Below are 25,882 nucleotides of genomic sequence, written 5' to 3'. Positions count from 1 at the left end.
CCCAGGAGCGGTCCGGGAGTGATCTCCTGGACTTGGGCTGTCGGCTGCCAGTAGTCAAAATGGCGCCGACAGCCCTTTGCCCTCACTATGTCACTGGGGTCGACCAATGGCGGCGGTAGCCCCTGTGACATAGTAAGGGCAAAGGGCCATCGACGCCATTTTGATTACTGGCAGCCGACGGCCCTTTGCCCTTTGACCACCAGGGATGTTTGGCAGGTTTTGGGGGGGTCAGGAGGGTGGGGGGTTGTAGTAAATTAATTTTGGAGGTCTTGGGGGGCGTCAGGAGGGTGGGGGGTTTTGTTAGATTTTTACTTTTTTATTAAAGATTTGTCTGCGAGCCAGATGCAGCCATCAAAAGAGCCACAGGTTCCCTACCCCTGAACTAGACCTACCTTGCTGACAGGGTTCGCTGATCTAAAACCCTGGCTGTAATAGTCCCATGAGGCAAAGTATGCTTCTCACTGAACTTGGCATCACACCCCTGTTCTGTGGTTTTCTTTTGTAGAATCCAACTCTCTTCCCACCTAAGCCCATTCATGGGTCAGTTGCCTCACAGGCAAAAGGGAGAAAGGCGATGCTTTCAGCACTGTGGGGCTCCCCACTTTGTCCTGCTCGGGCAGCCTTTAGCTGGGGATTGTCCTTGAGGAACGCAGAGTTGCTTACCTGTAACAGGTGTTCTCAGAGGACAGCAGGATGTTAGTCCTTATGAAACCCAGCCACCTTCACTGGGAGTTGGTTTCACCATTTATTAGCTAAGTCGTAGATTGAGAGACTCTGCCTGGGGGGCAGGGTGATGACTTCAGCTGCACATGCTTGGTAGGGCATGTTTGAAAATTCTAGATTCTTTGAGATCAAAGTTCATGCTGGGCTGCAGCCAATGATGTCCTCGGAGAACACCTGTTACAGGTAAGCAACTCTGCTTTATTTGTGTTTCAATTGCTGCTTTGGCACTTTTCAACACAGGGTCCAAAAGTGCTATAGCTGTGACTGAAGCCATCCATGTGTCAGCTGGCACAATAACGTCTCCTAAACTGCACTGACTGGCCTGAAACTTTGGGGAGGGGAAGGTCCATCAAGATCCCACCACTTACACTATTGAAAATGACTGGAAACTGATTAGAGCAAGAAAGGAATGCTAGAAAGCCAGCACCTGTGTGTGGTTTTCACGTTCTCCTTCATTTTAAAATGGCACAGGAAAGAATGAAGTTGGAACTTCAATTCTGAGATTTAAGGAATATTACATTTGAATGTGACCTCGAAGACTCTTCACTACAGAAACGGAGCATAGAATTGTACAGACAAAGGATTTCTGCCCTAAAGAGAGAGACAGTTAGAGATGTGGATTGTGGTTATTTCCATAGGATGCATCAGGCCTGTGGTGTACCCCCTAGCAGGTCTTTTTGTGAATATTTTGTTTGTAACAGAGGTCCACGTAGGCCTATTTTTTTTTTTGGTGGGGGGGGGGGGGCAGTAATATTTGTAAATAGGATATTTCCATCGTAGATATTCAGTGTTTAACCTGGATCGTTCACACATTGCAGCCCACTGATGACATAGTCTTGATGGCACAAGCCCTGGAGAAAATCTTTCTGCAGAAAGTAGCTCAGATGCCCCAAGAGGAAGTGGAATTGCTACCACCAGCTCCAAAGGGCAAAGGTCGAAAAACAGCAGTGGTAGCACAGACATCAGGTAACGATATGGCCAGGTAAAGCAAACCCATTCATACACTACCGTAATCACATGGCTGGTGTGGAAAGGCCTGACATTCACAGATTGTAGTAATTGCATAGCCAGGTAGAGAATAGCTTGCAATTTAGACTGCAGTGACAGTATGATTGGGTATTACAGGTTTGCCAGACACAGAGTGACGTAATAGCATGACTGAATCAAGTAGGCCTGTCAGTCAATTGTAAAGACAAAATTAAGCCATTTTTTTTTCTTGCGCAGAAAGCATATGTGCTGGTGACCACTTTTTTGCCATTGGACACTATCAGACCCTGTGAATGTTTCATACGTTGCAACTGATGAATGCAGCATGTTGACAGCATCTTTTAACCATGTCTCTTCCTTTTAACGGTAGTAATTACAGGACCTAAGAACAGGAGGCTATAAAATATTAATGCTTTAGCTGTTCATTTTAGCAGTTACACCCCAGAATAACTTGGATCTGCCATGTGTCCTCATCTCACACACGGACACTGAAGCAATGTTGTTACCAAATCACTATTTCTTTGTTTCTGACCACATGGACTTAAGAGGAGGTAGAAATAGTATGTGCTACACCTGGTACCTGTTGACCCATTTAGTTTCTATATGCTGAACCTGCCAGTGTTGTATTATACAAAAATGCTGTATTGCATACCTCTTTCTCAATGTATTCTACATTTTGTTTTTGTTTTATTTTCCAGAACCAGCACCACCTGTTGAGAAAGTGCCGCCGCCGCCGCCACCGCCGCCGCCGCCACCGCCGCCGCCTCCTCCCCCCCCAAAACCACCTGTTTCAGAGCGCACCAGCGGAAGACGAGCAGAAGCAGCAGCAGAGAGGCGCAGGGAGCGTTACAAAGGTTCCTGAGTATTATCTCACCAAATGATATTTAACTGGGAGAGAAGCATGGACAAGAAAAGAGCAAGAGAGCACATATTACCAGGGCCACACATCTTCAGAGAGTCATCTGCTTGGTCAGGGATTCTGCAAGGCCCAGATTTTGTTAACATAGAATGGGATTCTTAAACCAGTAAACTGAGTTGATGGAATGGGACAGAGTAGTTTGGTCTCCTTTTCACACCGTGATTGTTTTACACCCTTCTTACTTACTTGGCAATAATATACACGGAGGTGACAGTACCCAGGGATCACAGAACAGCCTACTTTGCTGCACATTGCATCCTAGGCAGTTGCCATCTTGCTAACCAATCTCAACCTTTTGGTTTTTTTTTTGAGCGCAGGAGCACAGCAGGCAGCAGCCGTGTCGTCGGTGTCCCCGCCAGCTCCCTTTCAGAGCGTTCCTCCAGCCGTCTCCCAAACCCCTGTCATTGCTGCAACCCCTGTGCCAACGATAACTGCGAACATCACGCCTGCAGTGGCTCCTCCACCCCTGCCTCCCGCCGCCACCCCTCCAGTCATACCTGTGGTACCCCCAACGCCACCCGTCGTCAAGGTAAAGAAAGTGGCTGCTCCCTCCTCACAGGGAGATGCTTTACAAGGGGATTCCTTTCTCCAGTTATCCATTCTTGAATTTGAGTCAGCAGTGTTATAGTGGGGCTGTGACTGTGTGTGTGTATGTATGTATATATATATATATATATGTACTGTTTTCACACTTGTCTTTAACCTGGTAGTTGAATACATGTTTGCTCCAGAGTCACTGCTCTTTGTGTGACCACACAGAATAGTGAGTCCGGAGCAAATTTACTCATCTCTGATGACTCCAGCATGATAAAGCAGTTGGGAAACTAACAGTGTACTTAGAAGCATTAAAAGAGGTATTAGTAGTAGAAAGAGAAAAGTAGTAATGCCTCCATAGAAACCCTTACCTTGTATGGGCCATTCTGGAGACAACATCTAGAAAATGATATTGATAAGGTGGAGAAAGTTCAAAGAAAGGCTGTCAGCATGGGTGCATGGCTGGCCCTATAAGCCTTACCTTGAAAGCCTGCAGAAACCGGGCAGACCCAGTGGATTTGATTCCTGAGTCATGTCTTCTGTTCCCTGGGGATGCTGAGGAGATGGAGTCTCAGCTGTTGTTCTATAGGAACATCTACTGGCCAGGCTGAAGGTGCTTTCCAGGTTTTGGAGGGAGCTGCAGTCTGTGGTAACTGGCTTAGGATTGCTGCTGTAATGCCTGGATTAGATGGGGTGGGGGTGGGGGTTATACACAGGGGAATGCCCATCCGCCAAAGCCTCCTCCCGGGTAGTTGCGAGATACAGAGCCAACATCCAAATATCCAGCCATCCTCAGTAAGACATTAGAGGGTTGTGTTTCCCATAGGCTGAAAAACTCAAGGATGAGGGGGTCATCACGTGACTTTCAAGGAAGGAGCACTCAAAAGGAATGTGAGAAAATATTTTTTCACTGAAAAGAACAGAAAGGAAGCACTTCCTTTCACTGAAAGGAAGCAGAGTTTAGAGGAGCCAAAACAATGTCAGTTCAGGTACATTGGGAGAGATTCAAAGGGACCTTCATGGCCTGGAGTTAGACCTGTGACAGTAAAGTGGACAAGTACCACTGGGCAGACCCAGTGGTCCATATCTGCCGACATCATCTAATAGTTCTACATCTGAATTGGTTATTCCAGGGGTGCTTAATACTGGAGGTGATACATTAAATATAGTGCTAAGTGTAAACATTAAATGGAAAGAAATTCATATTTAATCTTGGAGTCATTCCCCAGTGTGACTAGAACAGGAAGTGAAGCCAAATTAACTAATTTAGAACTGAATTTGGAATAACTAATCCAGGAATACAAGGGTTTGTGCAGGAAAATAGTATTCGTTTCTATATTCTGTAGTTTCAGTATAAACCAGGAATGTTATAGTGACATACTGCTGTGTTTCAGAACTTTGTATCCATGCTGACTGAGTCAGGCATGTTCAGAGAAAGGTTTAACTGTATATAGCGATCTTATTTTCATGCCAGTTGTATGAGCTGTGGCTGTTACAGAAAGCTTAGACTGTATATGGCTGGCATATGTACAGTGAACCTTTCCTGCCCTCATTTCATCTTCCCTTGTCCTTCCAGAAAAAAGGAGTGAAGCGGAAAGCAGACACAACCACGCCCACTACGTCCGCTATCACTGCCAGCCGCAGTGAATCGCCCATCCCCCTATTGGAGCCCAAACAAGCAAAGGTCGTGGGCCGGAGAGAGAGTGGCGGGCGCCCCATCAAACCACCAAAGAAAGACCTGGAAGATGGGGAGGTTCCCCAGCATGCGGGCAAAAAGGGCAAACTTACCGAGCACCTTAAGTACTGTGACAGCATTCTGAAGGAGATGCTGTCCAAGAAACACGCCGCCTATGCTTGGCCCTTTTACAAGCCTGTGGATGCCGAGGCATTGGAACTGCATGATTATCATGATATTATCAAGCATCCCATGGATCTCAGTACTGTCAAAGTATGTCCGTGTCATACACTCCTTTTCTCTTTCAGCCGGGGCTGCTGCTCAGGTGTCATATATATATATATATATATATATATATATATATATATATATATATATATATATATATATATATATGTGTGTGTGTGTGTGTATATATATATATACACACATATACAAAGTTCACGCTGGTGAGCCTGCCCCTGTCCTATAGGGAAACAGTTGCCACATTTCTGATGCCTGCCTTCCACCTGCCACCACTGTGCCAGTAGGGTGGCCTCAGTGCACCTCCACTCTCCTAAGTGTGTTTTTCGTAGATTGTGGCAACCAGTCAATCAAATATCTTCTTCATCCTTTGCATGAAACTACCTTGTTCATATCAGAGGGTTTCATGTGTGATTAACATTGTGGGGACCGTCATAGGGGATTACAGACAGAAGATTCATCCAATAGGGTTTTGCGCAGTCTTTGTCGATACGGCACCAGGAGACCCTCTTATTGTAAGAGGAGGGCTTGCTTGCCGCCCTCTGTCTCTTCTCTTTGCAATTTCCACATCAGAATGATGAAACATTATTCGAGCTCTTCCCTTCGATACTATATAAATTGACACGAAGTTTTTAGGTAACCAAATGCTTTGTGCTTAAAATCTCACGGCATCGCTGAAGTGGGTTCTGCCTTGTGATGTACTATTGTGTGACTTAATACAATTACACACCATGTCATTTAAAACTTAATTCAGATTGAACATACTTATGACCCAATCAAACTGCTAGCAAGTATCAAATCGAGACTCAAAATATTTCCCACTTTTGTTAAAATTATTTTGTGGTATTTAGATTTTTTTTTTGCTTTGTCAAATGTTTGTGTTATGATTTCTATTTCCTTGACATGTTGTTACTTAACAGTCCATGTGTATGGTCAGGAGAAAGCATCTGTCTTGCTTTCAGTGCTCCCTCCTGAAGGGCTTGGGATTTAAAATGGCTCGGCTTCCTTTTGCAGTCCTGTAAGATTCAAGTCCTAATGGAACGGTGACAGAACAAGTGAGAAAGCAGTTACTCTCTGTGCAGCAAAACCTGCAACAGCCTTTTAAGTCTAACGTTGCTGTCCTGTTTAGCCAGTTCCTATCTTCTGCCCTCTACTCATGCCATCTTGAAACTAGAGCCTTATGAAAAATGAGCCCTGGGATTTATTTTGGGGTTGGGGAGTGGATTTATTTGACTTACAAAATCTGTATTCAGTATTGTGGCTCATCCTTGGAGAAGGTCAGCAGGTGTGAATGCTTCCCAGTCGAGAAGCATTGTGCTAGCATAACTGAAAAATTCTATGGCTTTGACATTCTTTTGTGTGTGTGTGGCTGTGTATGTGCGTGCTAAAAACATCATGCAATGGTGATCTCAAGTCCTTGGGAAAATTTGGGACTTGAGGAGCAACAGACTTTAAAAAGTGATCATATTCAATTATTGTCCCTGTAGGGGAGGCAGAACCAATAACTTGCCACCAGGACAGCCCCTGATAAGTGCTTAAGGAGCAGCACTAAAAGTAGCTTCAGGAAAGCTGCATCCCATCCATGTCCTCAAGAGGTTGCTGCAGGTCTTGGCCATTGTATGGAATAAAAATGGAGAAATCCTGGAGACAAATGCACAATGACTGCCTGATGTGAGAGAGACAAGACTGGCCATATAGGAGAAGATAAATAGAACAAATATTGTAGGGAAAAGAAAGATACAGTATCATAGACCTTTTCTATATTTGCTTTTACCATTTTTAATCTTTTTTTTTTTTGGCCTGTTGCTGATTTATTTTTTTGTTTGACAGAAGTTCTGCCTCATAATAATCTTTTACCAGCTGTTGTATTCCAGATTGTCATAACCTAGTATCAGCATTGCCACAGTTTCACAGGAACTTGGAATTTGGGTTTATTTAGCTCATATCTTAGGAACTGTAACCCAAAGATCATTGCACCTACTTGGAGATCAAATGTAACCAATTCAGGGTGCAAATGTTTGCAACACTAAAATCTGCTGTAGAAGGAAATAGAATACAACATACAGATACTGTCTTCTGTCAGAAGTGCAGTGAGTAAGTGACACATATGGGAGAGTCTTGTGTTTCACAGCTCTCCGTTGATCACCGTATTCTACAATGCTTGTCATTTTACAGGCACTGGCCTATGACATTGTTTGAGGAATCTAATAAGTAAGAAGGTCCGCTCTTTGTTTTCAGAAAAAAATGGATAGCCGTGAATACCAAGATGCACAGAGTTTTGCTGCAGACATCCGGTTAATGTTTTCCAACTGTTACAAGTACAATCCTCCTGACCATGAGGTGGTGGCAATGGCCAGGAAACTTCAGGTAAGTCTGTTTTCAAGTCTTACCTTCCAGGTCCATCTCTTTTAAATAAAAGTGATTAAACCATCAGTGAGTAATGTTCTAAGGCATCGAACACTGGGTGCTGCATTGGCCAGAATATGAAACACCCGTACTGGTAGATGCAGAAAATGCCAACTCAATCAGTAAGATTATTTCTGCTTTGTCCAGAGAATACAATTTTGATATGTGGCCCCTCCTATGAATAATGAATTCTAGGGCACAGGTTCCCAAACTTTTCCATTCAGGAAAAGTTATAGCAAAACCCTGGGACTTGCCATAGTGCCTTCAAACTTTTAATTGCATGGTGATTTTTTTTTTTTCACCACTTTAATTGTGCAATTGCGATTCTGTGTGTTTCACACAGTTTTCATCCTGCTGGCTTGCTTTCCTGTCCTTTCCACTGGATTTTCCTGGTTGAGTGATCACAGTGGGACTTTATTCTATGACCCATAATTTGGGAACCTGAGAATTATCTGACTAGTCAGGAGAGGACCAAGTAACTCAGTTATTCACCAATACCTAAAAGATGGTCAGCAAGGGAATGTGGTAGTTAATTATCCCATAGGTTGCGAGAATGTAAAACTGAACACACCGTGCCAATTTGATTGCAGTAGAATACTAGCCTTAGACATGCATTTACACACCATTGCCCTTTCTGCAGGATGTCTTTGAAATGAGGTTTGCTAAGATGCCGGATGAGCCGGTAGAGCCGCAGCCTCCCCCTCCCCCTACGGCGCCAGTCGTTAGTAAAAGCACCGAGAGCAGCCACAGCAGTGAAGAGAGCTCTTCAGAGTCAGACAGCTCAGATTCTGAGGAAGAGCGTGCGACCAGGCTGGCGGAGCTGCAGGAGCAGGTGAGAACGCGGCACCAGGTAAATGTTGAAACATATCGCAGAGTAAATGTATTCAATTCGATCCTTGTATGTGTTTCAGGTGTACACTTTCCTAGCGTGTAGACAGATGGACTCAGGACCAGTGGGTTATGCACCTCTGCCAGCAGATGGGAGACGGAACAAACTGACGTCACATTATATGTAGTCCTGCAGCGACATCAGCCTGCCAGTATTCTCCATCTCCAGCAGATAGTGGACGTGCATCTCCCTATGGGGATTGCTTCAGATTTTAGAAGAATTAAAGCACCACTCTCCTGCTGTGATACCAGATGATCCCTCCCCCAGTTGTGAATTTCTGAGGTGATTTCTGTGGTCCCTTAGATGTGTGCCTTGGTCCGGTATCTGGTTTTCCTTCTACGTGGACTTAGCTGATTATACAGCTTAAAGGCAGAGGGTGCAGGAAGCTGAGCTCAGCGGTGACTGTATATACCCTCTCCTCCTGCAGCCAGAAATAGTCTCTGTACTCAGCCAGGAAGGGCTGAGCTTAGGTAAGTTTAACAAAAAAAAAACAAAAAAAGTCAGAGACAGTGTATTTTATAGGACTTCCTTTGGTCTCCGTGCTCGGCGTGCCGTTCCAACATTCGTTCCTGCTCCTGTGGGAGTTAAGGGAAGTGGGCAGCCTGGCAGGTTGAGCAACCCAGATGGGCTAGGCCCGGCTGTTAGGCTTTTTCCTGCGTGCCACGTGGTAGACCGCAGCAGCATTGTCGCGTGCTTCTGTGCATGTTTAGCTGCCCTCTACAGGAACGTTGGTGTGCGCAGTGAGTCAGACTCTGCATGCGAATTGTGCGCTCAATTTTGGGCACACTTCATGTGCGCACATTTTTTAAGCATATTGGTGGTGTGCACTGTTTGCGCATTTGTTTTTTGCGGCACTTACTCTTAGGGTGCCTAATTTTTGAGTGCATAAAATTTCTGCACTTTAAATTTTTCAGCGCACGCCAGCTGGAAGCACATTCTCAGTCAACTGATGAACTAATGGTGCCGATAAACAAGAAACCTAAGCGCCTTTCTCTCTGTGTTGCCTGATATATTTGGGCATCTCAGCCTGGAGTGCCCTCTAACATGTGTCAGCGCTGCTTAGAGGCACATGGAGCATTATCTTCCTCTGATTTTACTAAGCCTGGTTCTTCCTAGCCTGATGAGGGTCTGGCTAAGGATTTGTCTGGAGGTATGCCGGTCCTTGGAACTCCCTTGACTGGTTCCTCCATAGGAGATGACAGCTCAGTGGGTCCCGCTCCAGTACCTTCTAGTTTTGGCCTGGATCCTTCTGCCTTTTCTTGAGTAGAGTTTTTTCAAGGATTGCAATCCTTTCTTCAGGCGCAGTCCTCTGCTTCGACCAATCTTGTCAGGTTAGATTCTCAGCCGGAGGCCCCTCCCTCTTCCAGTCCTATGTTTAAGCGCCGAAGCACGCTTCTGTTAGCTGCAAGTATTCCCGACAGGAACCCCGGATGGCACTGATGATGAGGCAGATCCTGACTCCCTGGAAGATGGGGAAATTCCTCTGGGACTGGAACCATAACGGACGGTGTTGTGGTTGTTTCATAGAGATGAACTGCCGGCCCTGATTTCCCAGAACTTGAAGATGCTGGGAGTACCTGGGGGCAGATTCTATGTCGGAACCAAAGAAGAATCCCATTTTGGTGTCTTTGCATAAAGCCTCTTGTTTTTTCCCTGTTATGGAAGCCATTCAAGAATTGATTGATCTTGAATGGGACACTCCGGAGGCAAATTTCAAAGGGGGTCAGACACTGGAAGGCCTGTACTCCCTGGATCCTGCGGTGAGAGAGCATTTGCATTTTCCGAAAGTGGATGCACTTGTATGTGCCATCTCTAAGTGGATGACTATTCCCATGGTGGGAGAAGCGGCCTTGAAGGATGTGCATGATAGGAGAATTGAGGCCATTCTCAAACAAGCATTTGAAGCAGAGGTCATGACATTGCAGATAGCTACCTGCTGTCTAGTTTGTCTGCTTCTCTCTTAGGAGGTTATTGATTCTGGGGTGAACTCCAGAGCAGTTATGGAACCCGCTGGCGCCTTTTTAGCAGATGCAGGCTGTGATTTGGTCCATACCTTGGCTAGGGGACTGGCTTTGCTAATAGTGGCCAGACGTCAATTATGGCTGCGTAATTGGTTGGCCGACACGACTCCAAAGCTAATCTTACGAAGTTGCCCTTTAAAGGTTCCCTCTGGTTTGGGAGCGAGTTGGAGAAACTGCCCAGTAAGTGTGGTGAACCCCCAGTAACTCGGTTGCCAGAGGATAAGAAGCAGTTGCAGTGCCCCTTTGGTATGACGGGTCGTCTTAGGGGTTCTAAGCGGTTTCATCCCTACAGAGGGTCGACCTTTCAGAGGACTTGGCCTTTCAGCAGGTCTCAGTCCTTTCATCCCAGACAACCCAAAAGAGGCACAGGCTCGGGTGACAGATCCTCCGTGCCTCACCATGAAGGTTTGCTGACCCACCCCCAGAGACAAACGATAGGGGGACGTCTCTCTCTTTTATCAGAGGTGGGTTGAAATCACATCGGATCAGTGGGTCCTGGAGGGTGATGCAAGGAGGATATGTGTTGGAATTTTGCAGTGTTTCTCAGGATGTGTTCATGGTGTCTTCTTGCCACTCCCCGCAGAAGAAGCAGGCAGTGGTATCTACTCTGTCAAGGATCCTCAGTCTGAGGGCTGTGGTTCTAGTACCTACGTCTCAGGAAAGTATGGGGCGATATTCCATTAATTTTTGTTGTGCCCAAGAAGGAGGGCTCCTTTTGTCCCATCCTGGATCTCAAAGGAATCAACCATCATTTGTGGGTGACTTGTTTTCGCATGGAAACTTTCTGCTTGGTGATAATGGCTGTGCAGTCAGGGGAATATCTGACCTCTCTGGATCTGTCCAAGGCCTACCTCCATATTCCCATCCCGTTGGAGCACCAATGTTTTCTGCGTTTCGCAGTGCAGGGGCACTATTATCAATTTCGGGAGATGCCTTTTGGTCTAGTCACTGCTCCCAGAACTGTTTCCAAGGTTATAGTGGTGGTGGCAGCAGAGTTGAGAAAGGATGGGATCCTAGTACACCCATATTTGGACACCTATCTGATTTGAGCCAGGTCTCTGGAAGGGAGCTGCCTAGTGACCTGCAAGGTGGTTTTCTTGTTGCAGCAGCTTGGTTGGGTAGTGAACCTAGCCAAGAGCAGTCTTCAGTCTTCTCAGTTGTTGGAGTACCTGGATGTTCGGTTCAACACGAGGTAGGGCAAGGTTTTCCTGCCAGAAGCTCGGATTCAGAACTTGATGTTGCAGATTTTTTTTGTGAACACTATATGTCCGACAGTGTGGTCCTATCTTCAGATACTCATTTTGATGGTGACAACCCTGGAAGTGGTGCTGTGGGCAAGAGCACATATGTGTCATCTTCAGCACTCCCTGCTGTCTCGTTAGAGCCCACAGTCACAGGACTGTTCAGTTCGGCTCCACTTGATGATGGAAATCTGCTCTCACCTGCAGTAGTGGGGAGCGCTCTGTCAGGAACTAATGGCGCAAAGGTGCTGGAACACAGAAGAGTCTCTCTGGAGCATCAATCGTCTGGAAGCCAGGGCAGTTCGGTTGGCGTGCTTGCAGTTTAGCGACAGACTAAAAGGGTCAAGCGGTCTGAATAACATCGAAAAATGCAACAGCAGTGGCTTACATCAAATCGGCAGGGAGGAACCAAGAAGCCAGCAAGTGCCGCTGGAAATAGGCCAACTTATAGAATGGGAAGAAGGGCGTCTCCAAGTGATCTCAGCCTCTCACATTGCAGGAAAAGACAACATAAGAGCAGATGTTCTCAGTCAAGAGAATCTAGACCAGGGAGAATGGGTGTTGTTGTGCAAGGCGTTTCAGCTGATAGTGGATCTCTGGGGCCTTCCATTCCTAGCCCTGTTGGTGACTTCTTGCAATGCGAAGGTTCATCGCTTCTTCAGTCGCAGGAGAGATTCAAAATCATAGAAACAAAGAAATGATGGCAGAAAAGAACCAACAGTCCATCCAGTCTGCCCAGTAAGCTCATGGAAGTTTCTGCCGTGCCATACAAGTCACCCCCATACTTATCAGTTACCCAGACCTTTAGTCAGGGCCCTTGTTGCTTGCTGTTTGAGTCCAATTTCCTGTTAACCTCTGCCGTAGAAGCAGAGAGCAATGTTAGAGTTGCATCAAGAGTTCCAGACTTATTGGTTAAGGATAGTAACAGCCGCATCAGCAAGTTACCCCTATGTTTATTTTTTTTCCCAGACTGCCAGATTCAATATCTTTTTTGCTTGCTATCTGAATCTAATTCCCCCTTTCCTCTTTCCCCCCTGCTGTTGAAGCAGAGAGCAATGATGGCATTGCATCAACAATATGAAGGTTTATTGGTTAAGGGTAGTAACCGCCACACTAGCAAGTTATTCCCATGCACTCATTTCTTCATTTCTATCCTCTAGCCTTTAGGGATCCACAGTGTTTATCTCATGACCCTTTGAAATCTTTCACAATTTTTGTCTTCACCTTCTCCTCCAGAAGGGCATTCCAGGCATCCACTACCCTCTCCATGAAGAAATATTTCCTGATTTTGGTTCTGAGTCTTCCTCCCTGGAGTTTTAATTTGTGACCCCTAGTTCTACTGATTTCTTTCCCACAGAAAAGGTTTGTTGATTGTGCATCATTAAAACCTCTCAGGTATCTGAAGGTCTGTATCATATCTCCCCTGCACCTCCTCTCCTCCAGGGTATACATATTTAGGTCCTTCAACCTTTCCTCATAAGTCATTTGATGGAGACCACCCACCATTTTGGGCACCCTTCTCTTGACCGCCTCCATCCTGTCTCTGTCCCTTCTGAGATACGGTCTCTAGAACTGAACACAGTACTCCAGGTGAGGCCTCAGCAAGGACCGTTACAAGGGGATTATCACCTCCCTTTTTTTTTTTTTTTTACTAGTTATTCCTCTGTCTATGCAGCCCAGCATTCTTCTGGCTTTAGCTATCGCCTTATCACATTGCTTTGCCGTATTCAGATCACTAGACACTATCACCCCAAGGTCCCTGTCTTACTCCATGCACAACAGCCCTTCACCCCCCCAACACATATAACTCTTTTGGATTACCGCACCCTAGATGCATGACTCTACACTTCTTGGCATTGAATCCCAGCTGCCATATCTTTGACCACTGTTCAAGCTTCCTTAAATCGCATTTCATTCTCTCTGCTCCCTCCTGTGTATCCACTCTGTTGCAGATCTTAGTATCATCCATAAATAGACAAACTTTATCTTCTATCCCTTCTGCAATGTCGCTCACAAAGATATTGAACTGGATCGGTCCCAACACCGATCCTTGTGGCACTCCACTTAACACTGCTCTCTCATCAGAGTAGGTTCCATTTACCACCACATGCTGTCTTCAGTCCATCAACCAGTTTGTAATCCAGGCCACCACCTTGGTGCTCACTTCCAAGCTTCTCATTTTATTAACAAGCCTCCTATGCGGAAGGGCATCCCCAGGTGATCTTGGCCTCTCACGTAAGAGCAGACTTTTTCAGCTGGGAGAGTCTGGACCCAGGAAAATGGGTGGTGTTGGACAAACATTTCAGCTGATAGTGGTTCACTGGGGCTTTCTGTTCCTAGACATATTGGCGACTCCTCGCAATGCGAAGGTTCATCTCTTCTTCAGTCACAGGAGAGATTCAAAGTCCTTGGGTATCGATGCTCTCGTACAAATCTGGCTGGAAGACAAGCTGCTGTATGCTTTTCCCCTGTGGTCCCTGTTGGGCAGAATAGTTCGCAGGATTGAAGGCCACAGTGGGATGGTGCTCCTGGTGGCACCGGATTGGCCCAGAAGACCATGGTCTGCTGATCTGTGAAGATTCGTGGTAGAAACTCTTCTTCATCTTCTGCCACACAAGAATCTGTTGCAGAAGGGGCCTGTTCTTCACGAAGATCTGACTCGATTTGAAAGGGCTCACTTGTTGTAGCATGGTTATTCTTCTGCGGTGATTGCTATCTTGCTATGTGTTTGGAGGTTCTCCACTTCCTTAACCTATGTGCGGGTTTGGTGAGTGCTTTGAGGCTTGGTGAGGTTCAAGGGGTTCTTCCTCGTTCAATGAAGATCCTGGTCATTTTGGAATTTTTGCAGGATGGATTAAAAAAGGGGTTGGCCTTAATTCCTTGAACGTACAGGTAGTGGCTCTTGCCTGTTTCAGAGGCCAAGTCGGTGACCCTTTATCATCTCATCCTGATGTGGTTTGTTTCTTGAAGGGAGTGAATCATTTCGTCCTCCCTTGCGGTTACCGGTTCCCTTGTGGAGTCTTAATCTGGTGTTGGATTTCTTGGTGGGTCTTATGTTTCGACCACCGTGGAGCCCTTCCTTGCGGCTATTGATCTTGAAAACAGTGTTTCTGGTAGCGATATGTTCTGTGCGCCGAATGTCTGAGCTGCAGGCCTTGTCTTGCTGGGAGCCATTTCTTCAGGGGGTTCCTGGAACAATACAGCTGGTTTCCTCTTTCTTGCCTAAAGTGGTCTCGGATTTTCACTTGAATCAGTCCATTTCCTTACTGTCACTGGATAAGGGAAAAGAGACACCTGTTGCATCCTTTGGATGTCAAGAGACATGTGCAATATCTGGAGGTTTCTAAAACTTTCCGAAAGATTGATTGCCTGTTTGTTCGTCATGGTGGAAGGAAACAAGACAAACCAGCTTCGCAGGCTACAATAGCTCGCTGGATTAAAGAGGTAATCATGGCCACTTATGTGGAGGTTAAAAAGCCATTGCCTACTCAGTTTAGGGCTCGTTCCATTAGGGCTTAGGCAGTGGTCATGGGCGGAGGTTAGATGGTTGTCTCCCGTCGACATTTGACGAGCTGTGACGTGGTCATCCTTACACACTTTTTCCAGTTATTATCATCTGGATGTGCAGGCCTGAGAGGACGCAGCTTTTGCACATGCAGTGTGGACTGGGACCGCGGGCAGCCTCCCACCCTAGTCGGGAGTAACTTGGGTGCATCCCACTGGTCCTGAGTCCATCTATCTACACGCTAGGAAAGAAGAAATTACTACTTACCTGATAATTTTGTTTCCCTTAGTGTAGACAGTTGGACTCAGCTTCCTGCTCTTGTCTGCCACATGGTTGGTTTAATGGGCCTCCTAATGTGTTTGAGGAATTTACTGGTAAGTGTTCATCCAGACCCTAGATTGGAGTACATTCATTTATTACCCATGTTCAGTGTTTCCTGTTGGTTGAGTACAGTAATGTTTGACTGTTTTTAATCGAGTTTTTTGCTAGTCTGTTCACAGTTGCTTTTGAAGAGAATGCTGGCAGGCTGGTGTCACTGAAGGAGTCTATATACTGTGACATCAGCTTGCTCAGTCTTCATCTGCTGGCAGAGGTACATAACCCATTGGTCCTGAGTCCATCTGTCTATACTAAGGAAAACAAAATTATCAAGTAAGTAGTAATTTCTCCATAGTTTGGCTTCATGCATATGTTTTTGGTAGTCATGTTTTTTTTCCTTATATTCCTAATGTATTATATTCAGAAAATCTGATGAACAGTAGACTGTAGTATCTCATTAATACTTCGTAAAACAAGTTAAATGCCGAAACTATGTATACGTATCCTCGTGGGGTTTCGGATCCAACTTAGTGTGCCCACATATAAACTCCATCTCCTGCAGCTCTGCTCTTGATTAGATGGGAAATAAACTGAAATAAATGGCTCTTACTACTTCTATAGTGCTACCAGTCATACACAGCACTGTGCAGCTTACAGTCTAGTCTCGCACACAGACAAGACAAATAAGAGGCTTCAGGAAATACATTTATTTATCATAGAAAACATAGTTAAAATTGACAAGGCTGTTGGAGAGAACCAGGGCTTGAGACTTAAAGCAGCCTCAAAAAGGTGATACTTACACACACACAGCAAAATAAAATAAACTTGGAAAAATTTCAAAACACTGGAAAATCTAGAGCGAGATACTAATGATCTGTGAAGCCTAATTACATACCAAAACCCTGTTGGGTATTATGACACTTCTGAAGTAAAGATAGACAATTTTGCAGATATAAAAATATTGCCAAGTTGTGATGATGTGTATAGCATGGTTTTATTAATAGGCTTATATTTTTAATGATATTTTTGCCTCCCAGTTTCTTAATTTGGAAAGAAGTTAGTGATGTGAAGGACCAGCGCAGTATTCAGTGTACTGTACAGTGATCCAGTGCTGCTTCCCCTGCGCTACTGTTTAGATTGTGTGCGTGGCGCTGCTGTCCTGACTCTCTGCCTGGTGATAGTGTTCTGTAGCCGCTCTCCCATCTCTCTTGTCTGGTGATTGCTTCCTGGTGTTGTTGCCCCAGCTCTGTGCCCAGTAATAATTGTTTCAGTGATGCTGTCCCAGCTGTCTACAGTGCGATATTTGTCCCTGCTTTTTTTTCCCCCTGGTGATAGTGCTACAGCGCTGTTGATGCACTGACCTCCGAGTGTGCTGTTTCTCTCCTTTCCCCTCCACCCCTCAGCTGAAAGCAGTGCACGAGCAGTTAGCGGCCTTGTCGCAGGCGCCCGTCAACAAGCCAAAGAAAAAAAAAGAAAAGAAGGAAAAGGAGAAGAAGAAGAAAGACAAGGACAAAGAGAAGGAGAAGAACAAGGTGAAAGCTGATGAGGAGAAAAAGGTCAAGGCGGTGCCCCCACCTAAACAAGCACAGCAGAAGAAAGCACCTGCCAAGAAAGCGAACAGCACCACCACGACAGCCAGGTGTGTAATGAAGGAGCTGAGACCAGGCAACTCTGTCTAGGTCCTCCTCTCCATACGTCTGAAACGCTGGTCAGCTTGGGGCAGGGGGGGTCCTCTTATTCTGTCCAGAGTGAACAGGGCCTGCTCCCTGGCAGGTTGGGTGCCATTCAGAAGAGGGGAGATACCTGTGATCGTCCACTGAGCCACTGATCATTGTGGTGCTCACAGCTACATGCAGATATGACCAGTGAGACTTTAAGTCCATAACGCTGTCATCTGTAGATAGTGCTTATATGGGCAGACTAGGTAGGCGGTATAGTCTTTTTCTGCTGTCACAGTTCTGTGTTTATGGATAGGTACACTGTATAGGACTAATTGATATTGCTGCTTGTCACATGGACTCTTAGAACTTTACACTATGCAGGTTTATTTGTAAAGATAATGAGCTAAGCTTTGTTTTGTTTGTCACCACTCAGGCAGCCCAAGAAAGGAAGCAAACAGCCAGCTCCACCCACCTATGACTCAGATGAGGAAGAGGAAGGCTTGCCAATGACCTACGATGAGAAGCGGCAGCTCAGCCTTGACATCAACCGGCTCCCAGGAGAAAAACTGGGCAGGGTGGTGCACATCATCCAGTCACGCGAGCCTTCCCTCAGGGACTCCAACCCCGATGAGATAGAGATAGATTTTGAGACCTTAAAACCCACTACGTTACGAGAACTGGAGCGATACGTCAAATCATGTTTACAGAAGAAACAGAGGAAACCATTTTGTAAGTTACCGTGTGCCAACCTTCCCTTCCCTGTCACTTCAGCCTTTCCAAACTGTGAGAAATGGTTCTCCTGAACCAAGCCACCGAAGACAGTTTAATAACACTCTCCCTCAGTCTGTACCATCCCGGTCCAGACTCTGAGAGAGCAAAGCAAGACTTGATGGTAAGACAAAATTCTTATTGTTGGGTTGTTCCAGCTCTGCTTTAACTATAACTTTTTAAATTTTTTCTTTTTTGCTATGAAAACTGTTTAGTTTGTTGTTTCCAGCCCCTAGCTAGTAGTAAATTGGTGGTAATGTGTTGTTTAAAATAAATAGTCCGTGGTATTCATGCTGTTGTGTTTTGAAAGAAGTTCCAGAAGAGGGTTGCTACTTGAAAACATGCTATAAGGGCAGGCAGGGACAAGTAGGCCTATTTCATCTTGGATTGGGTGTGTTACCTGTAGCTGATTCCCAAATGACATTTCAAGGGGCATGTCAGCACATCCTCCGACTCAGCAGAGGGTGATGCAGCATTGTTGCCCTTGTGGCCATTGCACAATAAATAACATTAACCACAGAAGCCTCAGAATTTAGCATTTGGCTACTACATGGCAAATAGCTCCATTCAGCCATCCAGCATTAAAGAATATTTCAGGAAACCAATTTATATGATTGGCTAATATTTGGCGATCTTTAATGCTCATTATTTAGTCAGAATGTAGCAGCCAGTTGGGAAATCCAGATATATTCACATGTTCTGGAAAATAGGCTCTATTGGTTCTGCATGGCACTTCTTGTCCTAGGGAGGCGGAGGTGATACAGATATCTGCCTGTGATCTCATTCTTGACTTGCATTCTCAGTATGCTTGTTTGTTCCTAGCTGCGAGTGGGAAAAAACAAGCCGCAAAATCTAAAGAGGAGCTAGCTCAGGAAAAGAAGAAAGAATTAGAAAAACGGTTACAAGATGTCAGCGGGCAGTTAAATAACAACAAGAAACCTCCTAAAAAAGGTAGGCTGCAAAGCCCTTTCCTTGAGTTTTGAGCATTTATATAGCTCCGTGTTCACCTGAATATTAGCTGCTATTCATCTGAAGCCTTTTCAGCCAGAGCACACTTTAGTGGAGAAAGGTTTTCTCTGGGTGTTAAAATAAGAGAGTGCAGGTGAAACGGAGAGGCCTAATGAATTCAGACTCTACACTGGTGCTTCACTCAAGAGAGAAGCAATCCTCAACAGCTGTTAAAAAATAACAAAACCAGGCAAATAATCTGCCTGGTTTTGGTCTCGGGAAGCAGTGGAGCTGAGAGGACAGCTAAGGAGGGGCAGCAAGGATAGTCCACCTAAGCTTTGTCAAGTTGCAGGGTTCCAGTCGCCAGCAAACAAGGCTTGGGGATAGAGGGGTGTCAGGATGGGGTGTTGAGAACCTGTCAAACTTTCCCTCTCCCTCCCGCTCCAGAACCAAATTAGCAGCAAAATACATTTTGCGAGAGGGGTGTGACGCAGGGCAGTGGCATTCAGGTTGCACTCCCTGTTTGTTTTTTGCACTCAGGGTTTTTTTTTCTGCACTCTGTCCAAGCTTGTGGCTCTGATTTTAAAATGCCTTCTTCCAGTCACTGTTTAGAGCAGAACTCGCCGTTGAGAATAAGGGTGTTTTTGCATCTGTCTGGGAAGTTTTTTGGGTAGCGCTTGTCACCCCCTCTGAACTCCAAACCTTCTGTTGGACTTGTGTTGTAAAACTGCAGCCCCTGACAGTGACTCCCCTCTCTTGTGTCTCTCACCTCTGCAGAGAAGTCCGGCTCGACCCCCGCCGGCGGCCCCTCCCGCCTCAGCAGCAGCAGCTCCTCTGAGTCTGGAAGCAGCAGTTCCAGTGGATCCAGCTCCGACAGTAGCGATTCTGAATAAAATTCTGGACACTTAACAATGGACACGGCACACAGCACTACCCTGCAGTGTTTCCTTCTAAGGCTAATACACTGTCCTCCTTCAGTCCCCTCCGTGTGCAGTTCTCTCCTTTCTGCCCCATTATTTTAATTCAGTATTATTAAAACAAGAAATTCTTCCAGTTTCTTTCCTAGGTCTTAGCATGTAGCTATGCACAAGGCCTCCGAGTCTGTAGACCTTATATGAAGGACTTTGTCGGAGTTTTTAAACAATTTTCTCCAAATTGGGGAACGAAATGCAAGCCTTCCTTAGTGATGCATGAGCTCCTGACACAAGGACAGCCCTGCAACAGGAGGTGAAAAGTGTCTTGGATAAAAAAAAAAAAAAAGAATATCCTTTTCTCATGCCTGGTGTGGCCTGCTTAGTCCCTTTTTGGAATTTGATAATAGTCTTTCCATGGAAAGATCCTAACTTTTAAACTAGTCACATACTTGGTTAGCTAAGGACCCAGGTTTTAATAAGCTTTAGCTAACAGGACCTGAACCTTTTGTGTAATATTCCAAAAGTGCATGGCAAATAGTTAATATACCTTTATACATTTTATTTTAGGGGTTTTTTTTACTGTCAAGTAGTCTTTATTTTTACATTAATTAAGCTGCTCCTCTGTATCCCTGAGAAGAAGACACCTTTAAAAGAACATTATGAGCTGCATCACACTGGCCAGAATCTGATTAGTTTGTGCCACAAGTGTAATGTTGATCTGCAGGATGGGCCCCACTTTGTTTGCAGTCAGTTTTGATTCTTTAAAAACATAGGTGCTCTCTAGGTGCAGGGGAGCAACTAAAAGCAATGAGCCTACTACTTTTTTCACCTGAAATCTGGGCTGAGAATTCTTGCATACCATATGTTCCTGTAAAATATTGCACAGTATGGGATGGATACAGGTTTTTCAACCAGCACTTTGTTATGGCCAACTTCAGTATTGGCTATGTTTAAAACTTCCTCCCAGTAAAAAAAAAACAACCACAGTGCTATGCATCCTACCGAGGGGAAAAATAACTTCAAAATTGGTGGCTGTTTTGTTTGTAATAGGGGGGACGACAGAGAGCTCACAACACACTGCAGGAGCTGATCAAAAACTGGTCTGGTTTAGCGGAGGGGCTATAGAGAATCAGGGAACAGACTGAGTTAAATCCCTTAACCTCAATTTAAAAAAAAAATAGCTTGTTAAGCTAAGAAGGATGTGTAGGGCTGTCTGCTAGTGCTATATTCCATTGGAGAAGCCTAGTTGATTTTTAAGTCAGCTGTATGGAAGTGCTGCTTTAGTGCTACAGCGTGAAACATATCAGTGCTGTTCTTTTATCTTTTGTCCTGTTTTATTTGAAAACATATGAATGGCAGATTTCTACAAATGTAGCTTTTATCAGTGAAGGGTTTGTATTGGGATTAAGAAAAGGGCGCTGGAGTTTAAAGACACACAAAAAGAAACCAGCCAAGCAGAGGCCAGAGACAGAGATGTTGGAACTTTTCTCTGTGACTGCCTGATAAGGAACAAACCCCGCTACTGTGTTGTGCGGAGTTCCAAGCGCTGAAAACTTTTACCTCAAAAGAAAAAGAGAAAAAAAAAAAAGAATGAAACAAACGGCATTTTGTAAGGTTCAGCGATTTTTTTTTTTCTATTACCAGTTCAACCTGGCATTTAACTTGCCTCATTGTAACACATTCCAGTATCGTTGTCCCCAATTTCATGTATATATAAATACTTTATTTATTAACATCATATGATAAGACTATTTTTTGGTTGTTTTTCAGGGGGAGGGGGGAATTTAATTGAATAAATCAGCTAAAGCAAAATTTTAAAAAAATTTGCAGAGGTTTTAAAAAATACAAAAAAAAAAAAAAAAGAAGGGTATCCCTCCCTGAAACCCTATTTTAACATTGTATCTACTGGTGCTGCAGTGCACAAGGTCGTCTCCATCAGGTAGGTGCTGACACCTTTCTTTGTGTACTCATACAGAGATAGATATATATATTTTTTTTCTTTTGTTTTCTCTTGTTTGTGTACAGTTGTCTGTAAACTCACAGATCTAGGCTTCCTTCCAGCTGCAATGCATATAAATATATCTAATTTTTTTATTATATTTTTTGTTGTATTTACACAGATCTTTTTAAAACAATTTTAGGGAACTCCCAACAGCCGCAGATTTCTTCATAATGGATGTTGTCAATGAGGGTTAAAAGCAATTGTATAATAAATTGAATTTTTCTTTTTCTTTTTTTTTTACTTATTGTAAAGAAAGAAAAGAAATAATATACAGAGTTTAACGAAATGTTATGTTTTTCTTTTCAAAGGGCTGCCACACACCTGCTTAATATATTAGGGGATAGATTAAGGCAACCAGAGGATTCCCATATAAGACAAGTTCATTTTTTTTGGACCAGACTAGTTTATTCTAGTCTTCACAGCCCCAAAACCCATTCTAGGAATTAAGCCCAGATTTTATTTTTTTTAAATAGAAATGCCAAACAAAGCAGAACAGGGGAAGGTATTTTATTTATTTTAAATAAGAAGCTAAGACTATTGTAGGGTACTTTAGGAGCATTTTATTTTAGGATTTTGGTGCTGATAACCGATTTGTGAGAGATGGCTTTTTGCATCTGAGCCTCCACCAAAGTCACAGTGTGAGGAGTTCACAGGATTTGCAAGGCAAACAGAGCCTTGTAGAATTCCATAATGGAGCTTGATTATGTTTGAGGTCTGGGGGCTGGGCTTTTACTTGCTTGGAGACCCCATGGCTGTTTTATCCCACTATGTGGTGTAGGTGCGTATTTGCTTGCAGGCCAATAACTGAGATTACAGGGGGAAGGTGGTTAGGAGCACGGTGACTCAGAGCCATGCAAATCTGATATAGATTTTGTCCTTTACACCAGTAAACAATTAATCTTTCTCGAAGAAAACATTATTTTGATGCCCGTAATGTGTTTCTATTTTATTTACCTTTTTAAAATGTTTGAAGTTGATTTTAGTATTGGCTCAGATTTTTGAAACCTTTCCATGCTTTGTTCCAAGGTGGTTTTATCTGAAAGGAAAATATTTTTGCTGTAAACCAGACTGAAAAAAAAAAAAAAAAGACTGTTTTATTTTAGCCCAGGCATTTTGAATCTTAGGTTAAGCTGCAGCTGAACACAGCTGAAAGGCAGAACATTACGACTAGAGTAAAGCAGTTCTCCTGCTCTCTAATGCTGCTGAGCTTATATATAATTAAAAAAAAAAAAAAAGAAAAGACTACCTAAATGAGGGGTAATTGGGTTTTCTCTTTTCCCTAGCTGCCCTCTGAACCCTCCCCATAGGTTCTATTCCAGGAGTCTTGCTTGTACGTTGCTTTTTGGGATGAGAGGTGGAGGACTCAGAAGAGAGCTAGGAAAGGTAAAGGGAGTGGAGCAGTAATCTAGTTTGTGGGAGTTCTTATTTCTGTGTGCCTATGTGGTTCTAACATTGCACAGTTGTAAGAAGCCTAGTTGAGGTGGCCGTGGCTTACTGCAGTTCATAATCACCTGTTTTGGTAGGAGGAAGGATGGTGTAATACTGACAGTGGAACATGGGCCCCTTCTGCAATGCCCCACTTGCTTCCTTCCTAATAATCTATCATTAAAAAACAAAAACCCATACCTATTATTTCCTGAGAAAGTACAGAGCATGTGTAACTCAGTCTATTCCCTAAGAACTTGCATGAGAGTGTATAATTTAAGAGTGTTATTGTTTATTTTTTAAATGATTCTATTTTAATATAATCCTTGTATTGATGAGCAGATTGGTATTTTTGTTTCTGGCATGTGCTGCGTTTTCCTAGTCCAGCTAGAGCGTGACCATCAGGACTCCAAGCTGTTTTCTCCACTGTGTGCAGGGGCAGGAGGACTTGCCTGGATCTTGTTTACCCTATGCCCACCCTCATCAGGCCTATTCCCCATAGGACCAGCAGTCACCATCACAGTGGCAGGGGAAAGGGGGAGGGAGGCATTCGGCTGTTTTCAGCTGCTGGCTGGTTTCCATTCAGAACTGTAAAAAATAAAAAGGCACACAGAATCCAAGGCATGGTGTCCTCCCCCCCCAGACCACAAGAAACTAGTTTCTTCAAGGAAAATTCTGTTTCGGTTTATTTTTTATTTGTTAAACAAAAAAGTCATTTTAATACTAGGATGGTGCTGGGAAGGCACCGAGAATGTTGGTTTTTATAATTCTGAGGAGACTGATTTTTAAAATATACAATAAAACCGTTCCCTTTATCCAAGAGGCTGTGGGGCAGGCTGTGAATTTCAGTAGTAACCAGTGCATTGACAGCATTATCTTGCCTGTATATTGTACGATACATTTTTTTCTGTATTTTCAGATCTTTAAGGTGATAAGAAATGTTTCTCTCCTTTGTGCTAACCCCAAAAGGTCCTGGTTTCTGGTTTGGTTTAGCCTTTCCTCCTGTGTCCATCTATTGTCTCCTCTTTGCAGTGCCACTTGTCATTTTTAATATAGTTTGGGGCTGTTGTGTGACCTCATGTGATCTGATCGCTGAACCTGCAGAAGTCCTTGCTTCAGCACAGTAAAGGGTAACTGATGATAAGGGTGGTTTCACCACATGGAAAGGGAGAGCACTAATTTCTGAGGAGAAGGGCAGGCAGAGCAGATCCAGGCATAATATAAAGACATCTGAGCCAGGGCTTCCCAGTACTATCTCAACAACTCCTCAACCAAGCTTGCAGGATAGCCAGAGTGAATATGCATGAGATGTATTTGCATATACTGGAACTCCAATGTATAGAAACACATCTCATGCATATTCATGATGGATATCATGAAACCTTATCTGGACGTGGGGTCACAGGACATGTTTTGAGAAGCCCGATTTAGGAATATCATAAGCCAGTGAACAGCAACCATGAAAAACATAACAAAGGCACTTAAATGTAGAAGACTATTTCCTGTCACCTTGAACATTGTAAAAAAAAAAAAAAAAAAAGTAACTAGACCACACAGCATTTGGTGCACACAGTGCTGTTCCCTGAGATGAACATAACCCTTCTATACAGGTTTTTTTTTTCTTTTTTATATTTAAACTGTTACTTTTCTGTATGATGTGCATGCAAGTTTACTGTAACTTTTCTTAAAACTTTTTAGTGCTGTTTATAGTATATTCCTGTAAATGTCTGTTATTGAAAATGAGTAAATGTAAGTAGTTTTAGCTTGTTTATTGCAAATGCCGGCCTCGACAAAATTTAAAACAAAAATAAGGGTAGAAAGTAATCTTTGATGTTCCTGGTAATCATGGGCCCTTCATCTGGGGCTATTGTTTTGTTTTCATAATAAACAGCAAATGTAAACACTGGTGTGCATGTGTGTGTGCATATATATATATATATATATATATATATTTATATATATATATATATATATATATATATTTAAATCTGTAAATACAGATTGTGCCCATTCTGCCTCCTTCACAATCCCTTCTCAAAACCCAATGCAGCTTTCCTGCCACAATCCTTTTTAAAGGGAATTGGTTATAATGAAGCACTGAGAATAAAAGAACATAATTATGGGTCTGAGAGATGTGAATGAGAGGCGAGGTAGCTGTATGCTGTCCCATCTTTGATAGGTGCACATAGCAATGGGTTTTACCGAGCTGGTGTCGTAGCTGAAGCTGCTGCCCCTATCCCTCTGAACGCCTGCGAGTAGCTATATTTGCAGTGGGTGCAAATTACCACCTGCTCATGTTGATAGTATGAACCAGCGAGTTTGAATGTTATAGGATGGTAGTTAGTGACACTGGTTTTGACATGGCCGTATCAGCTTAGAAAATTTCAATACAATCTTTAGAAGAAAAAATGAACGTGATAGAGAGTGCTGAGTATTACTGCTTGTGTGATGGACCTTGCAAGCATTACACACAGCCTAGGGAGAACAGGTTTACATTTACCATGACTTGTGTTTAGTCTAAATGTAAAACCATTAAAACACCAATTTAGACCATATAACTCATGGTGGAAGAGTAATTCATTGATTGGGTGTAACATTTTTTCTCACTGCCTAAGGTCATGCCAGTACTTTACACTGCTTTGAAAGCAGAACACTTGTAATATTCCACTCCTTTATTTATTATTCTTTTTTCACTTTTAGCAA

General features: G+C 43.9%; 1 protein-coding gene across 3 annotated transcripts in view; it reads left to right on the top strand.

Annotated features, from left to right (window-relative positions):
* The window catches only part of BRD3 (bromodomain containing 3), a 132,232-nt gene extending 107,481 nt beyond the window's left edge, over nucleotides 1-24,751 (top strand). For 2 of the 3 annotated variants that reach the window (XM_029611599.1, XM_029611598.1), the window contains 10 exons: nucleotides 1,542-1,689; nucleotides 2,409-2,564; nucleotides 2,947-3,158; nucleotides 4,740-5,111; nucleotides 7,320-7,448; nucleotides 8,128-8,337; nucleotides 16,865-17,100; nucleotides 17,556-17,851; nucleotides 18,713-18,841; nucleotides 19,616-24,751. In XM_029611599.1, the coding sequence (XP_029467459.1) occupies nucleotides 1,542-1,689; nucleotides 2,409-2,564; nucleotides 2,947-3,158; nucleotides 4,740-5,111; nucleotides 7,320-7,448; nucleotides 8,128-8,337; nucleotides 16,865-17,100; nucleotides 17,556-17,851; nucleotides 18,713-18,841; nucleotides 19,616-19,731 (2,004 nt within the window). In that variant the 3' untranslated portion in view covers nucleotides 19,732-24,751. The remainder of the gene's footprint in view (nucleotides 1-1,541; nucleotides 1,690-2,408; nucleotides 2,565-2,946; nucleotides 3,159-4,739; nucleotides 5,112-7,319; nucleotides 7,449-8,127; nucleotides 8,338-16,864; nucleotides 17,101-17,555; nucleotides 17,852-18,712; nucleotides 18,842-19,615) is intronic. The other variant, XM_029611600.1, reaches the window with a different exon arrangement.
* Nucleotides 24,752-25,882: the final 1,131 nt, after the last annotated feature.

Source organism: Rhinatrema bivittatum, chromosome 8 (genome assembly GCF_901001135.1).
Source record: "Rhinatrema bivittatum chromosome 8, aRhiBiv1.1, whole genome shotgun sequence".
NCBI classification, from domain to species: domain Eukaryota; kingdom Metazoa; phylum Chordata; class Amphibia; order Gymnophiona; family Rhinatrematidae; genus Rhinatrema; species Rhinatrema bivittatum.
The sequence above is the reverse complement of the archived record's forward strand: the minus strand, read 5'-3'. Positions and strand labels throughout refer to the sequence as shown.